The 16,417-nt window shown below is 43.6% G+C and overlaps 1 protein-coding gene across 1 annotated transcript in view; it reads left to right on the top strand.

Annotated features, from left to right (window-relative positions):
* The first annotated feature begins 373 nt into the window (after positions 1–373).
* The window catches only part of PSMF1 (proteasome inhibitor subunit 1), a 73,108-nt gene continuing 57,064 nt past the window's right edge, over positions 374–16,417 (top strand). Inside the window, exons 1-3 of the mRNA XM_007934504.2 lie at positions 374–502; positions 11,208–11,360; positions 13,464–13,546. Of these exons, the coding sequence (XP_007932695.1) occupies positions 374–502; positions 11,208–11,360; positions 13,464–13,546 (365 nt within the window). The remainder of the gene's footprint in view (positions 503–11,207; positions 11,361–13,463; positions 13,547–16,417) is intronic.

The raw sequence follows: 16,417 nt of genomic DNA, 5'->3' as shown, positions 1-16,417 counted from the left end.
TTTGTAAAGTATTCTCACCTTGCAGACCCAACGGACTGAGAGTAGCGATCCCGCTTTGTGGATTTTCAGCTTTGAAGGGCCACGCCCTCAGGAATCTGCCCAGCCTGGTGGTGGTCGCGGAACCTTAAGAGTCGCGCTGTCGTTTCCAGCCGGCCACTCGCTTGAGCAAGAGAGGTTGCGCTTGGACCTACTTCCGGAAGCCCTGCCCCTCCCCGGGGCAGCTCCATTTGGGTAGCTCCATTTTGGCAGCAGGTGGAGTTTGGGCCAGAGCAAGCGGAGTAGAAGACCGTGGAGTCATCCGTTTTCAGAGGACTGCACGGGCTCACCACCTTCTTGCCTCTCTTTCCTGTGCTTGCAGAAGCAGCTGGCGTCCATGGCTGGATTGGAGGTGCTGTACGCTTCGGCAGCGCCGGCCATCACCTGCGCTCAGGACGCGCTCATCTGCTTCCTGCACTGGGAAGTGGTGACGCACGGCTACCACAGCCTGGGTGCCGGCGACCAGGTACACCACGGAACCTGGGTGGAGGGAGGTGCTGCCTTCTGCTTAAACCCAGAGGACTGGAGGCCGAGTCCAGAGCGCCTGACTTCCCTGTCCTCAAGTCCGAGGCCTGGGACACACGGCACCAATGGGATAGCCTGCGGGCCAAGGGTGCTCATTTATTCCAGCCCACCTCGGAGTGCTTCTGAGCACAGCTGGCACAACCTGATTTGTAAACCCATGAACAAAAGCACAGCGTGACAATCTGTCAGGGCAGGATTATGTGGTCCTGGCACCCAGGTTGGGGTGTTGCTCCCCTGAGCACACCTCACCTACCTGAACTTCACTCAGCTTCTTACCACTCAGCTTGGGGGAGCAGAGGCTGTACACACGTAACTTCATACTGTACTCCAGCCTCCGACAGACAGCTGGATCCACCGGGATGGACGCCGGGTGTTTACCTCACTCAGCATGGGCCCAAAGCCCAACTGAGTACACACATACACCCTGGTGTGAGGGCCGGGTAAGGTTTCTTCTCCCACAGCTGTCTTTGCAGGGCCAGCACCTTCTGTTGACCACTGTCTCTCCGTGCACCCTAGTGCTAAGTCACGCATGTCGTCTGAGGGGATAGATGTGTGGATTGCAAACCGACCATGGTGTATTTTTGCTTCTCTTCCTCTCACAGGATGGTGTCTGCTTTCTCTCCTTCAGTGTCATTGAAGCCCAGGTTGTACTAGGCCTCCTCTCACTTCTGCCGAGTAAACTTTCATTTAGAGCAGAAGTTATTTGGAGAGACATCTTCTCTATTAGTATCCCCCGCCCCCTTAAAAAAAAAAACAAAACCCACTGCCACCGAGCACCGAGTTGATTCCGGTTCATCGTGACTGTAGGGGACAGAGTAGATCTGCCCCATTGAGTTCTCAAGGCTATAAATACTTACTGAAGCAGACTGCTTTGTCTTTATCCCATGGAGCGACTGATGGGTTCAAACTGCGAACCTTTTGGTTAGGAGCTGAGTGCTTTAACCACTGCACCATGAGAACTGCTTTTAGTTTATTTAAGAGGGGGGCTTAATTTTCTGGCTTGAGGCCAGCTGACTTGGTAAGAGGGGTCGTGTTTGCCAAGCTCAGAACGTGTTTGTGTTGCCTTCTCAGCCACCTCCTGCTCTCCACCTTTGTGGGGCAATGAGAGGAAGGTCCTGAGAGCATACTTAACTGTATCATTTCTTGACAGTTAGATAGAAAACGAAATAGCCTGCTCTTCTCTTTAGTTTTGTATGTGCTGGTACTGGGAAACTGTCATAAAACTTGAATGGAAGAGCAGCACACTCATTACTACAACTAAAATTCAGTATTAGAATTTGGATTTCTTCCTTGAAGTCAGCACCATCCCTCGTAAGAGCTTTATAGCTGTGTCAAGTGGTTTAAGGGACAAGGAATAGAGACTAATAGACTTAAGTTAGGGCATTTTATTTTCTGTTGTAGGAATCACAGATTAAGATGAAAGAGCAAAGCTGCCCAAAATGATCTGTGTGAGTCGCTTTGGGTACAGTTGGCCGAGAGGCACTGGAGTGAACTTATGACCTTTGAAAACTGTGTCCAGCCCCAGGATTTTGCCAGCAGGGACAGTACCTTTATTCTCTTTGGGCCAGCCTGGTAGACCTGGCTGGGAATAACTGTTCTCCAGACTTAGCCTAGCCAGCCAGAAGGTCTGATTCCAAAGCCAGCTACATTTGACTTGCTGTGACCTTGGGCAATTCTCAGCCTTAGGGTTTTCATCCCAGGGAGTTAAAGGACAGGCCCATGTACGTTGGCTACTTTCCAGCCTTCACATTCTGGGAGCCCTGATACTTGATGTCAGGGCCTAGGGAGAGGTTGAATGCTGTGTTTGGCTAGCTATCGTCAGAGCCAGTCCCTCTCAAGTCACACCTCTGTTTTCCCCATGTCAGGGCAGCCCTTTGGGCCTGGGGCACATGGGTTACACTGCAGTGAGTGGTATCAGCCTCTCCCAGCCTCGGAATTGTTTATCTCTTCCTCTGGAAGCCAGAGGTGGTGTGGTGGTGAGCAGACGGAATTATCTATAGTCAAAGAGAGCATTCTGGTGGATTGAACGATGTCCGTGGGAAGATGTAATCCACCGCCGAACAAAGACAAGGCATGTGACAGTGCTAAATCCCCAGCTTCCAGAGGGAACAGGAAATTTGCTGAGGGGACATGGGGCGGGGTTGGGTAGGGGTGGGTGTTCACTTTCTCTTTCTCCCTTAGCTGAGCGGTTTGATTAGTTTCACTTTTGTTCTTGTCACTCTCCTCTCTCTCCTTCAGTCCTGTGAGTTTCCTTGTCATACAGCCAGGCTTTAAACCATGCCAGTTGTGACTCCTGTGTGCGTCCCCTAATCTCATTTCCTGGACTCCCGTGGTCCTTGGTCTCTGTAAGGCCCTGCTTTGCTGCACCTTTGCTTTCCCTTCATTCTTTATCTCTGGTGCTACTCCCCTCTCCATCAACAGGCACTTACTCATGAATACATTGAATATAGGTCTTCCCAACCCACCTGCTCCATGTTTAGCTATAGAAATATATATCCATGAAAAATATGTAGTCTATTCTGTTTGTTTGTTTGTTTGTTTTTACAATTTTACATAAATGATGCTAGGCTGTATACCTCATTTCTTTAGAACTTGTCTTTAAATAAGGAGCGCTAATGGCACAATGGTTAAAGCATTTGGCTGCTAACCAGAAGATCCGTAGTTTAAACCCACCAGCCACTTTGCAGGAGAAAGATATGACACTCTGTTTCCGTAAAGATTTACAGCCTTGGAAACCATGTGTGGGGACTGTTCTTCTCTGTCCTCATAGGGTGTCTATGAGTTGGAATCGACTCGATGGCAGGGCTTTGGCTTGGTGGGTTGTCTTTAAAGCGTGCCTCTTACTTTACCTGTAATGATACAGATAGATCTAGAGCATCCTTCTGACTGTGATGTGGTATTCCATTGTAAAAGCTTATTTTGCACTTTGCTCCACTCAGATGTTCCACAAGGAGCCCTGGGGGTGCAATGGTTAAAGTGCTCAGCTGCACCATGGAAGAAAGATGTGGCAGTCTGCTTTCTAAAGATTGCACCCTTGGGAACCCTGTGGGGCAGTTCTCTGTCCTATAGGCTATGAGTTGGCATTGATTCGCCAGCAAGGAGTCTGCTTTTGGTCGGATGCTCTGGACGATGCTGTCCATCTGTGCACAGGTGTCTAGGGACTGAAGTGATCATTTCAGCCCGGTGTCTATGACCTGCTATCTCATTATTTTAACCTGCACTTCTCTGCTAGTAAGGTTGAACAACCCCTTTATACAATCACCAGCCACTTCATCTTTGGTTTGTTCCTATCTTTTGCCAGTTTTTCACAAGTTCCCAGTGTTTTCCTGTTTATTTCCTAGGCATGCTCTATATCCTGAATATTGTCCATTTGTAGCCATGGCACACATCTCTTCCTAGCCTATAGCCTGCCCATCAATTTGATGGTGCCTGTTGAACAGAAGCTTGAAATTATGAGCAGTCTCAAAGGCTTCATTATTTTTCTTTTATGGATCTTATTTAAGAAATCCCACCTGCAAATCGTGAGATAGTAGAACGATTCCTCAAACTTGAGTGTGTAAAAGATAAGTCCAAGGATTGTTGAAAAAAAAAGAAAGCAAGATACTATAACTCACAAGAGAAGAGAGCAAGCAAGACACTGCAGCTCATGATAAAATGCCTTTTACACCCAGCAGGTTGGGGAACATGAGGAAGTTGGACGTTAGCAACATTGCCAATGATGTGGAGCAGGGGGACTCTTTTACATTGCTGGTGGGAGTGCAAATTACGTTTTTGAAAAATAATCTGACTTTATCTTATAAATTAAAAGTTCTTTCCCCAAAAAATTGTAGAGAAAATTCATCCATATGTGTACCAGATGTCTACAGGAGTAGTCATGGTAGCATTGTTTATATTAGCAAAACAAAAGCAGTGGAAGCACCCCAGATGTCCACCAACAATTGAATATACATTGCAGTGTCTTCATACAATGGAATGCTATGTAGCTGTGCGTGTTAAATGCATTGATGTGGATGAATCTCAAAAAACATCGCGTGACAAAGGCAAGTGGCAGATGTGATACTGTGCACATAATATTCACAAGCATTTGAAACCTTAACATTTTTTTCTGTTGCATGTATAGTAATACAGTTATAAGGAAAGTGAGGAAACTTTATAGATAAAGGACAGAATAGTGGTCACCCTTGAGGAGGAAGGAGGGAGATTGATTGGGGCATGCTAATCACAGCTCTAAGGAGTCTCTGGGTGGTGCAAACAGTTAAGTGGTTGAAAGGCTGGCAGTTGAAACCCACCCTTGGGAGACAGGCCTGGCAATCTGCTTCCAAAAGGTTACTCACTGCTGTCAAGTCGGCCCCAACTCATAGCGACCCCTCCTTGGGTTTCCGAGGTGGTATCACTACGGAAGTACATTGCCCAACCTTCCTTCCAAGGAGTGGCTGGTAGGTTTGAACTGCCATCCTTCTGGTTAGCAGTCACATGCCTTAGGCACTGTGCCACCAGAGCTCCCTTCAAAAGGTTATAGCCTTGAAAACCCTGTGGAGCAGTTTACTCTGCACACATGGGGTCACCATGTGAGAATTGACTCAATGGCTGCTAACAGCAAAAACAATCAGGGCTTTAGCAGTATTAGTGATGCCCTATTTCTAAAACTGGTGGTGGATACACAGGCATCCATTTCATAATTCTTTTTATCTTATACATATGCTACATTTTGTGTATGTGTGAAAATTGTTCACAATTTCTGTTAAACCCCTGCAGTACACTAAAACAAAAAAAAACCCTCACTACCATCAAGCCAATTCCAACTCATAGCAACGCCCATTGGGTTTCCAAGGCTGTAAATCTTTACGGGGGAACTCCCCATCTTCCTTCCATGGGGTAGCACCCCATCTTCCTTCCGCAGAGTAGCTAGTGCGTTTGAACCACTGACCTTCCCATTAGCAGCCAAATGCTTTATCCACTATGCCAGTAGAGCTCCTTGCAGTACATTAGAACCTGTATTTTTTCCTAAGTGTTGAGAATGTACACAGCAAAACATCAACCAATTCAGCGGTGTCTATGCGTACAATTTAGTGACATGGATTATGTTCTTTGAGTTGTGCAACCATTCTCATCCTCTTTTTCTGAGTTGTTCCTCCTTCATTAACATAAACTCACTGCCTTTTAAGGTTCTTATCCAATCTTTTGAGTTACTGTTGTTGATTTGAATACATATAGTTCTTTAAAAAGCATAATGCTCAAAGCAGACCTTTTTATTAGTTAAGCTAAACTATTACTTGGTTTTAGGATGACTTCAGGGAATATTTTTGGTTTAAGGTTTAAAGACTATTTTAGAACAGTAGTTTCAGGGGTTCTTATATGCTCCATGGCTACAGAAAGTCTGGATTCCATGAGAATTTTTAAATTTAGTTCTACATTTCCCCCTTTTGATCAAGATTCTAATGGTAGACAAGCACCATTCAGTTCTTCTGGATGGCAGAGGAGGCATTTGTTCATGGAGGCAGTTAGCTACACATTCCATATCCTCCTCCTACTCCTGGTTCTCCTTCCTCTGTTGCTCCAGGTGAACAGAAACCAATTGTTGTGCCTTGGATGGGCATTTGTAAGCCTTAAAGACCCCAGGCACTATGCAGTGAACTAGGAGGTAGAACAGAAGCACTAAACACATTATTAGGCCAATTAACTGGAATGCCCCATGAAACCATGACCCTGTACCTCCAAACCAAGGAACCAAATTCCGTGAGATGTTTGGTTAGATATAATAGGCTCAGCAGGTACTCTTTGTTGTTGTTGTAGGTATAGCACACAACTTTTGCCAATTCAACTTTTTACAGGTGTACACCTTACTGACAGTAATTACAGTAATTGGCTCTGCAACCTTACCTTTAATCAGTGTGATTTTTCCATCATTTTTAACATCCCTTTTCTGCCTCCCTCCTGCCCCTGGTAACCACTAGTAAATTTTGGTCTCTATACATTTGCCTTTTCTTGTCTTATATATAAGTGACTTCATACAGTATTTGTCAATTTGTGATTGGCTTATTTCACTTGGCATATTGTCTTCAAGCCCCATCCATACTGTCGCATGTGTCAAGACTTCATTTCTCCTACTGGCTAAGTAGTACTCCATTGCATATATGTACCACATTTTGTTTACTCATTCATCTGTTGTTAATAGATGTTTAGCTTTTTTCCACCTTTTGGCTATTGTGAACAGTGCTACATTGAACATTAGTGTACAATGTTTTGAGTCTCTGCTTTCAAGTATTTTGGTATGTACCTAGGAGTGAAATTATTGGGTCGTATGGTAATTCTGCTTTTAGTTTTTTGAGGAACCGCCACTCTGTCTGCCACAGTGGCTTTACTGTTTTACATTACCACCAGCAAGGGATAAGGGTTCTAGTTTTCCCACATCCTCACCAGCATTTGTTATTATTATTTTTTTTGGTTTTAGCCATCCTTGTAGGAGCAAAACATTATCTCATTGTGGTTTTGATTTACATCTATCTGATGGCTGACTCTGAGCATCCTTTTGTGTATTTGGTGGTCATTTGAATGTCCTCTTTGGTGAAATGTCTCTTCAAGTCCTTTGCCCATTTTATGATTGGGTCATTTGTCCATTTGTTGTTAAGTTGTCAAAGTTTTATATACATTTTTGTTATTAGAGTCTTATCAGATACATGGTTTCCAAAGATATTCTCCCAGAATACAAATAACACAAATAAGAAACAAATTGGGCAACATCACAACAGAACCAACTGAAATAAAAAAGATAATATCAGGACACTATGAAAAACTATTGTTGTTGTTGTTGTTATGTGCCGTCGAGTCGGCCCCGACTCATAGCGACCCCTCCTTGGGTTTCCGAGGCAGTATCACTACGGAAGTAGGATTGCCCAACCTTCCTTCCGAGGAGTGGCTGGTGGGTTTGAACCGCCAGCCGTCTGGTTAGCAGGCAAGTGTCTTAGCCACTATGCTGAAAATCTAGACAAAATGGACAGATTTCTAGAAACACACTGCTTACCTAAACTAATACAGAGTGAGATGGAAAAGTTCAACAGGCTCATAACAAAAGAAGAGATTGAACAGGTCATAAAAGTTACCAACAAAAAAATCTCCTGGCCCAGACGGTTTCACCAGAGAATTCTACTAAACATTCAGAGAAGAACTGACACCAGTCCTCAAACTATTCCAGAACATAGAAAAGGGTGGAATCCTCCCAAGTTCATTTGATGAAGCAAGCATAACCTTGATACCAAAACCAGGCAAAGACCTCATTCAAAAGGAAAACTACAGACCAATATCCCTCATGACTATAGCTGCAAATATCTTCAACAAAATCCTAGCCAGTAGACTCCAACAATGTATCAAAAAGTAATACAGTATGACTGAGTGGGGTTCATATCAGGTATGCAGGGATGGTTCAACACTAGAAAAACAACATCATCCATCACATAAGCAAAGGTATTCTCCCAGTCAGTAGCTTGTCTTTTCACTTTTTTGCTACAGTCTTTTGATGAATGAAAGTGTTTAATTTTTATAAGGTCATATTTATTTATTTTGTCTTTTGCTATTTGTGCTTTTGTTACTACATTAGAGAATCCATTATTAAAAACTAGGCCTGACAGCATTGCCCCTGCAGTTCTTCTCAGAAGCTTAGAGTTTTAATTTGCACATTTAGGTCCCGAATCCATTTTGAGTTTGTTTTTGTGTATGATGTGAGGCATGAGTCCTGTTTCATTTTTCTGGATGTGGAAATCCAGTTTTCCCACCATGATTTATTGAAGAGTTGTTCATTCCCTATCAAATGAACTTAGCATCCTTGTCAAAAAGCAGTAGACCATAGATGTGTGGGTTTATTTCTGGACTCTCAATTCTATTCCATTGATCTGTGTGTCCGTTGTTGTACCAGGAGCAGGCTGTTCTGATTACCATAGCCGTATAATTGTTTTAAAATCAGGAAGTGTGAGTGCTCCTGTTTTATTCTACTCTTCCAGCATTGCTTTAGCTATTTGGGGCCTCTTGCCATTCCATATAAAGTTGAGGATTGTTTTTTCTATTTCTGTAAAGAAGATGGTTGGACTTTTCATTAGGATTGTGTTGAATATATATATAGCTTTGGGTAGCACTGGCATCTTAACAATATTAAGCCTTCCAGTCCATGAACATGGAACCTCTTTCCATTTATTTAAGTATTTAATCTCTTTCAGAAGCCCTGATGATGCAGTGGTCAAGACTTTGGCTGATAACCAAAAGGTTGGTGGTTAGAACCCACCAGCTACTCTGTGGGAGAAAGATGAGGAAGTCTGCTTCTGTAAAGATTTACAGCCTTAGAAACCCTTTGGGGGCAGTTCTACTATGTACTGTAGGGTCACTATGAATTGGAGTGTACTCAACAGCAATGGGTTTATCTCTTTCAGCAGTGTAGTGTATTTTTTATTGTATGAGTCCTTCATGTCCCTGGTTATATTTATTCCTTAGTATTTTATTCTCTTAGATGTTGTTGTTAAGTGCCATCAAGTCATTTCTGACTCATAGCAAACCTGTGCACAGCAGAACAAAACACTGCCCAGTACTGTGCCAGCCTCATGATCTTTGCCATACCTGAGCCCATCGCTGCAGCCACTGTGTCTATCCTTCTCATTGAGGGCCTTCATTGACCCTCCACTTTACCAGGCATGACATCCTTCTCCAGGGAATGGTTCCTTCTGAAAACATGACTAAAGTAGGTGAGATGAAGTCTGGCCATTCTCACTTCCAAGGAGCATTCTGGCTGCACTTCCTCCAGGACAGATTCGTTAGTCCTTTTAGCAGACCATGGTTCTCTTAGCGTTCTTCTCCAACACCACAACTCAAAAGCATCAGCACTTCTTTGGTCTTCCTTATTCATTGTCCAGCTCTCACATGCATAAGAGATGATTGAAAATACCATGACTTGGGTTAGGCACACCTTAGTCTTCAAGGAAACATCTTTGCTCTTCATCACTTGAAAGAGGTCTTTTGCAGCAGATTTGCCCAATGCAATACGTCGTCTGATGTCTTGACTACTGTTTCCATTGGTGTTGATTATAGAGCCAAGTAATATGAAATCCTTGACAACTTCAAGGTGTCAACTTGAAATCAACTAAATTCTCTTAGATGCTATTGTAAATGGAATTGTTTCCCTGACTTCCCTTTCTGATATCTCATTGCTGATATATAGAAACCCTACTGATTTTTGTTTGTTGACTCAGCAACTTTGCTAAATTCTTCTATTAACTCTAAAAGTCTGCTTGTGGACTCTTTGAGATTTTCTATATATAGGATCAGATCATCCATGAATAGAGAGAATTTTACTCACTCTTTTCCAGTCTGGATACCTTTTTTTCCCTCTATGTTTTATTGCTCTGGGTAGGACTCTAATATAATATTGAGTAGAAGTGGTGAGAGCAGGCATCCTGGCCTTGTTCCAGATTTCAAGGGAAAAGCTCTCAGTCATCTCCATAAATAGAACGTTGACTGTTGGCTTTTCATATATGCCATGAATCATATTAAGGAACATACCTTCTCTTCCAGTCTTCATTAGGATTTTCATCAAGAAAGAGTGTTCTTTTTATCATGTGCTTTTTCTGCATCCATAGAGATGATCGTGTGATTTTCTTTTGTTCTCTTGGGGTATGACGTTGACTGATTTTCTAATGTGGAACCATCCCTGCATTCTTGGAATAAATCTCACTTGATCACCATGTGTGACTCTTTTAATATGCTATTGGATTTCATTCACTCCAGTTTTGTTAAGGATTTTTCCATCTATATTTGTCAGAGATATTGGCCTGTAGTTTTCTTGTGGTGTCTTTGTCTGGTTTTAGTATCAGGGTTATGTTTGTTTCATAGAATTAGGAAGTATTCCTCCTTCCTTCTCTACCTTTTGAGAGAGTTTAAACAGCATTGACATCAGTTCTTCTCTAAATGTTTGGTAGAATTCCCCAGTGAAGCCATCTGGTCCAGGACTGTTTGGGTTGGGAGGTTGTGATCACTGATTTGATCTCTTCACTTGTTATAGGTCTGTTGAGTTGTTGTTGTTATGTGCCATTGAGTCGGCCCCAACTCATAGCGACCCCTCCTTGGGTTGCCGAGGCAGTATCACCACGCAAATAGATTGCCCAACCTTCCTTCCAAGGAGTGGCTGGTGGGTTTGAATCGCCAGCCTTCTGGTTAGCAGTCAAGTGCCTTAGACACTATGCTACCAGAGCTCCTGGTCTGTTGAGTAGAATCTGTATTTTTGAAAAATATTTGGTGATGCTCTTACAGATGGCCCCACAGTCCAGGTTGAAAAATAGTGCCTTGGAATTTCATAGCATCCCTTGAGATATTCTTGGCAGGGGCTTAGAGGGGAGATGATTGTAAAGCAAAGGTTGCAGATTCGTGAAAGGCTGTGGTGGTGTGTCAGAAAGGCGTTGGATATACAAGAGAAAGTGGTATTCCAGGAATCCATAGACCTGGGTCTCAGACCTCTGACTTACTGTGTGACCTGGGACAAGTCATGTCTTTAGACATCTATAGCCTCATCTGTGAAGTGATGGGGTGAGACTAGATTATCTGTAAGGCTCTTTATAGCTCTTGTTGTGAGATCATGATCTGCCTCCTCTCAATTCTGGGTGTCTTCTCAGCCAGGCCCCAATGATAAGAAATCAGAACTGCTGCCAGCTGGGTGGAACAACAATAAAGACCTATATGTCCTCCGGTATGAGTCTAAAGATGAGTCAAGAAAGCTCCTTGTGAAGGCTGTCACAGTGGAGAACAGCATGATCATCAATGTGCTGGTGAGTCTCTGGAACACACAGGGGTCTGCTGATGGAGTGGACATTGCAATGGCCCTTTAAGAACCCTTTTAATGGTATGGCTTAAGAGCCTTAAATGTTCATGGACCTTTACCCATGATCCCACTTCTGGAATTTTGTCCTGAAGAGAGAATTAAAATACAGGCAGTCCCCAGGTTATGAACAAGATCCATTCCGAAGTGTGTCTTTAAGTTGAATTTGTAGGTAAGTTGGAACAGGTACATATGGCTCTTACTTAGCCTCACTTTAGGGCAAGAAAGGGCTCATCAGTGATTTAAAAGCTGCACGTGCAGCAAGTGAAGGTGACTGTGATGAAGAATTTGTTGAAAGTAGGGGTTGGTTCAGTTGTTTCAAAGTGAGGGCAAATTTATATAACATTAAAGGGCAAGCACAGGTTGTCCATAAATCAGATGTTCATAACCTAGGGACTGCCTGTATAGAAAAGCTTTGTCCACAAAGATGTTTACCACCTGTTGTTATAAAAGCAGAGGCTGTCCCTGGGTGGTGCAAACCGTTAACATCCTCAGCTGCTGACTGAAAGGTGGAGGTTTGTGTCCACCTAGAGCTGCCTGGGAAGGAACACCTGGTGATCCTTCTGAAAAATTGGCCATTGAAAGCCCTGTGGAGCCCAGTTCACTCTGACTCACCTGGGATGCCCTGAATCAGAACTGACTCAGTGGCAGCTGGTGGTGATGGTGTACATTAACACAGGAATGATTAAGTAATTTATCATTCAGTGATAACATGGGAGTAAAAAAGCTGATTGTAGCTCCAGTAAGGAGTACTGGTTGTACAGTGGTTAAATGCTTGGCTACTGTTCCGGTTACCTAGTGCCTCTCTGACAGGAATATAACACAAATGTGGATGGCTTGAACAAACAGGAATTTATGCTCTTACAGTGTAGAGGCTAGAAGTCCGAGTTCAAAATGCCAGACTCTAGGGGCTGCTTGAAAGCCCCTTAACCTTGGCTTTAGCTCTGTCTCCTGTTCCTGGCCCACTGAAGCTGGAGGCTTTTCCTCACTCAGCTGCTGGCTGCTGAGGCTGACAAACCCAAGGTTAACAAGTAAAAAGGCACAGCCCCAATGTTATGAAACCACACAGCAGGCCATTAATTCAACTCCACTGAAAGTCCCAAGGTTGGCAGAGCATGGCAGACTGCTGAACAATGACACGGCTACACGCAGGGTTCAAGCATGCCATAGGCTAGGGCCCATTCCCAAAGCTGTTTCTTATATATGGGAAGCAGACCACATCCCAAAGGCAGCTACTCAGCTGCTTGTGGTAGATCCCACCATGAAGTTGATATGTGATCAAATTGACAACAGCAACTCAAAATATTAGATAAGACACTTAGGGAGCAATGAGCTTATGTTAATGAGGGAGGAACAACTCAAAAAGGAGGGTGAGAGTGGTTGTACAACTCAAAAGAATGTATTCCATGTCACTGAATTGTACATGAGAAACCATCAAATTGGTAGATGCTTTGCTGTGTACATTGTCAACAGTAACAAGAAAATACATTTAAAGAAAAATAACTGGGATAGCTCAATAAGTTGTTGGCAGGGCTGGAGAGGGTTAAAGGCTGAGTTTCTAGGGACAGTGGCCCAAACCATGTTATGGAAGCCACTGCTGCTGTCACCACTCTCAAGCATTAGCTACTGGCTAATACTGCCGACCGTGGTGCCCCTTCTTATGAGCCACTGATGTTGTGGCCCCTGCTGCTCTCCAGCTGCCTTATTAGCAAGATGTCTGTCCCTTACTGGGCCTATGTCTCCAGGTTGCTCGCCTCCCACTTAAAGTCGCACATCCATTTGGCACCTCAATTAACATGCCTGAGTTGAGCTGCCAAAGGAAGTAGGTTTTCTTGCCTCTGCCTTGGTTGGAAAGACTGTTCCTAAATCAGAGGCACCCGTGGTTTAGAAGGGGAGTTCATTTGTTACAAACAGTCCTGTATCTGTGTCATTGTGCACAAGTGTTTCTTTAGGTTGAATATTTAATTGTTGCTTTCATGTCTCCCACCCATTAGTCCAGAAATGCCCACAGCCTCTCACTGTAGTTTTTTGTTTTTTATTTCCATTTATTCAGGAATGTGGTTCACAGCAAGTGGCAGACTTGACTTTGACCTTGGAGGATTATATAGATGGAGAACACCTGAGTGACTTCCACAGGTACTTCCAGTGCTGTCTATTCCCTGGGAAAAAGAATGGGAGCCAGGGGCAAGATACAAGAAATGGAGTGGAGATGTTCAAAGCAGTGAGGAAGGCTAGCAGAAAAATCTTTCACTCCTGGTCACATCTCAACTCTCTTTCCTATTTTCAACGTATTTGAAGAGAAAACACACACAGAAAATGCCAGATGTGATAAAACGGTACAAATGAGTCCACAGGAGTGGCAGTGGACACAGAGTAGAAGTGGGCCCAGGCCAGTGGGTTCAGTCAGGTCCCCACCCCACCCCCAACTCCTTATTTTGAACATTTCAAACCCACAGAAAAGATGAGTTGCGAGAATAGTGCAGTGCACACCCATATGCTTATCACCTAGATTAATCAGTTTTGGTTGCTGTTCTTTTATTTTTATTATTGTGATTTGGGTGAAAGTTTACAGAGCAAATTCACTTTCCATACAGCAGCTCACATACACTTTGTCTCATGACATTGACTACAATTTCCCATAATGCAACAGCTCCCCTCCCACTTCCTCCCCATAGTAACCTCTTCCCTGTATCCATCCTTCCTGTGCACTCCTACTTCCTGAGCTGTCTCCCTGTGCATACACTGCCCTTGTATTCTCCCATGATTGATCTCTCCAAGGAGTGTATCTACCTAATGTAAACATTCACCTCATATGCCTGTCTTTTGTTTGGCTGGAAGCCACAGGAGTGGGTTCAATTCCAGATGTGAAGGGCAGCTGGGGGCCACAGTCTCAGGGGTTCCATCAGGCTCTATCAGACTAGCAAACCTGGTCCCTTTTTTTTTTTTTTTTAATGATTTTGAATTTTGTTCCACGTTGTTCTCCCACTCTGTCCAGGATCTGCTACATAGATCCCCCTCTGAGTGGTTGACAGTGGTAGCTGGGCACCATCTAGTCGTCTCATAGTCATATAGGCTGAGGAGCACATGGTGTACCAGTCACTTGGACTAATTGTTTCCATGAATCTTTGGTTTTCTTCATTCTTTGCTCTGGACAAGGAGAGAGCCATTGTTGCATCTAGATGGCCACTTGCAAGCTGTTAAAATCCCAGTCGCTATTTGCCAAAGCAGGATGTGGAACAGTGTTTTGTGTAGTATGCTTTGCCAATTGAGCTTGATGTCCCCTGTGACTATGGTCCCGAGCCCACAGGTCCAACTGCTCACTCCCTCTGGGTAGCTGGCTGTGGCCAAGAAATGACTACAACCTTGTCCCTTGTCAGCTCTACTGTATACCTGGGAATTCTTAAAGAACATACCAATACAGTTGTAGAAACATTGTCTGCCAACCCTATACATAGTCATGGGCACACTCCCCTCTTCATATTGTTGTTGTTGTTGTTATATGCCGTCGAGTCGGCCCCGACTCGTAGCGACCCCTCCTTGGGTTTCCGAGGCAGTTATCGCTACGGAAGTAGGATTGCCCAACCTTCCTTTCTAGGAGTGGCTGGTGGGTTTGAACCGCCAGCCTCCTGGTTAGCAGTCAAGAGCCTTAGGCACTATGCTACCAGAGCTCCCCTCTTCATAGATATCCCTAATACTTTAGCCTGTCCACCCATCTATCCACCCGTATATCCATGTTTGCCTTCACTGACAGCACAGTACTGTATGTGCAAAAGGGTTCGTTTTTATTGTCTGTACCTCCCATGCACCTCTCTGTCTTTTTCTTCAGTGCCACTGTGTTGATCACTTACATTTGGTACGTTGCCTAGATTCATCAGTTTTTAACATTTTGCCACATTATCTTAATCTCCTGTATGCTTTTTTTTGAATGCTTCAAGTGTTAGTTGCAGACTTTATGAACCTTCACCCCTAAATATTTTAGCATGTATCACCTTTTTCTTATAAGGGCATCTTCCTGCACTTATCACACTCAGGAAATGTATCATTGATACAGTACTATCATTTAATGTACAATCCACATGCAGTCATCCCAGTGATGTCCTTTATAGCTGGTCTTTTGGTTTCAGGACTGTAGTTTTTATTATTATTTTAACACCTTCTTTATCTGCCCAAAGATCACACATTGCATTTGTTTTCCTATCTCTTTAGTTCCTTTTAGGAGCTCTGGTAGCGTAGTGCCTAAGGCATTTGACTGTTAACCAGAAGGCTGGTGGTTCAAACCCACCAGCCAGTCCTTGGAAGGAAGGTTGGGCAATCTACTTCTATAGTGATACTGCCTCAGCAACCCAAGGAGGGGTCGCTGTGAGTCAGCTCTGACTCCACAGTAGTGAATTTGGTTAGTTCCTTTTAATCTAGAACCATTTTTAGCCTTTTATTGTTTTCTACGGCATTGGTATAACACTCCATGTCAATTGTTTTGCAGAATGCTAATTATTTCCTCGTGATTTTACTTACCAGATAGTTCCCTCATCATTTGATTCAAGTTGCACATTTTTGACAACACAGTACAGGTGAGGTTGTGTGCTTCCTAATACTTTACATCAGACATGATGTTAAATTTAATCAGATTTAACACATTTCTGCCAGATTTCTCTGTGGTAAAGGTACCTGTTTTCCTTTGTGTTTAATGAGTAATCTGTGGGGTTTTACTTGGAGACTATGTGAATACACCTACTTCTCCCTTATTAACATGGGTCGGTTGCAAAGACCAGGTCATTATGTGAAAACTGGCACTATTCAAAAATAGAGGATGACCACATCAGTTCACAGAATGGAAGGTGACTGCATCACTACATAACTGCCAGACCACTGAGAATTCATGGTCCAGCCAAGATGACATGTAACTTTAGTTCAACATCAGAAAAACAATCAATGTAATCCACCACATAAATAAAACAAAGGAGAAGAACCACATGATCATATCAATTGATGCAGAAAAAGCATTTGATA

This window comes from Orycteropus afer, unplaced genomic scaffold, assembly GCF_000298275.1.
Source record: "Orycteropus afer afer isolate SDZICR_OR568_19922 unplaced genomic scaffold, OryAfe1.0 scaffold00020, whole genome shotgun sequence".
Taxonomy (NCBI): domain Eukaryota; kingdom Metazoa; phylum Chordata; class Mammalia; order Tubulidentata; family Orycteropodidae; genus Orycteropus; species Orycteropus afer.
This window is presented reverse-complemented; position numbering and strand designations above follow the sequence as displayed.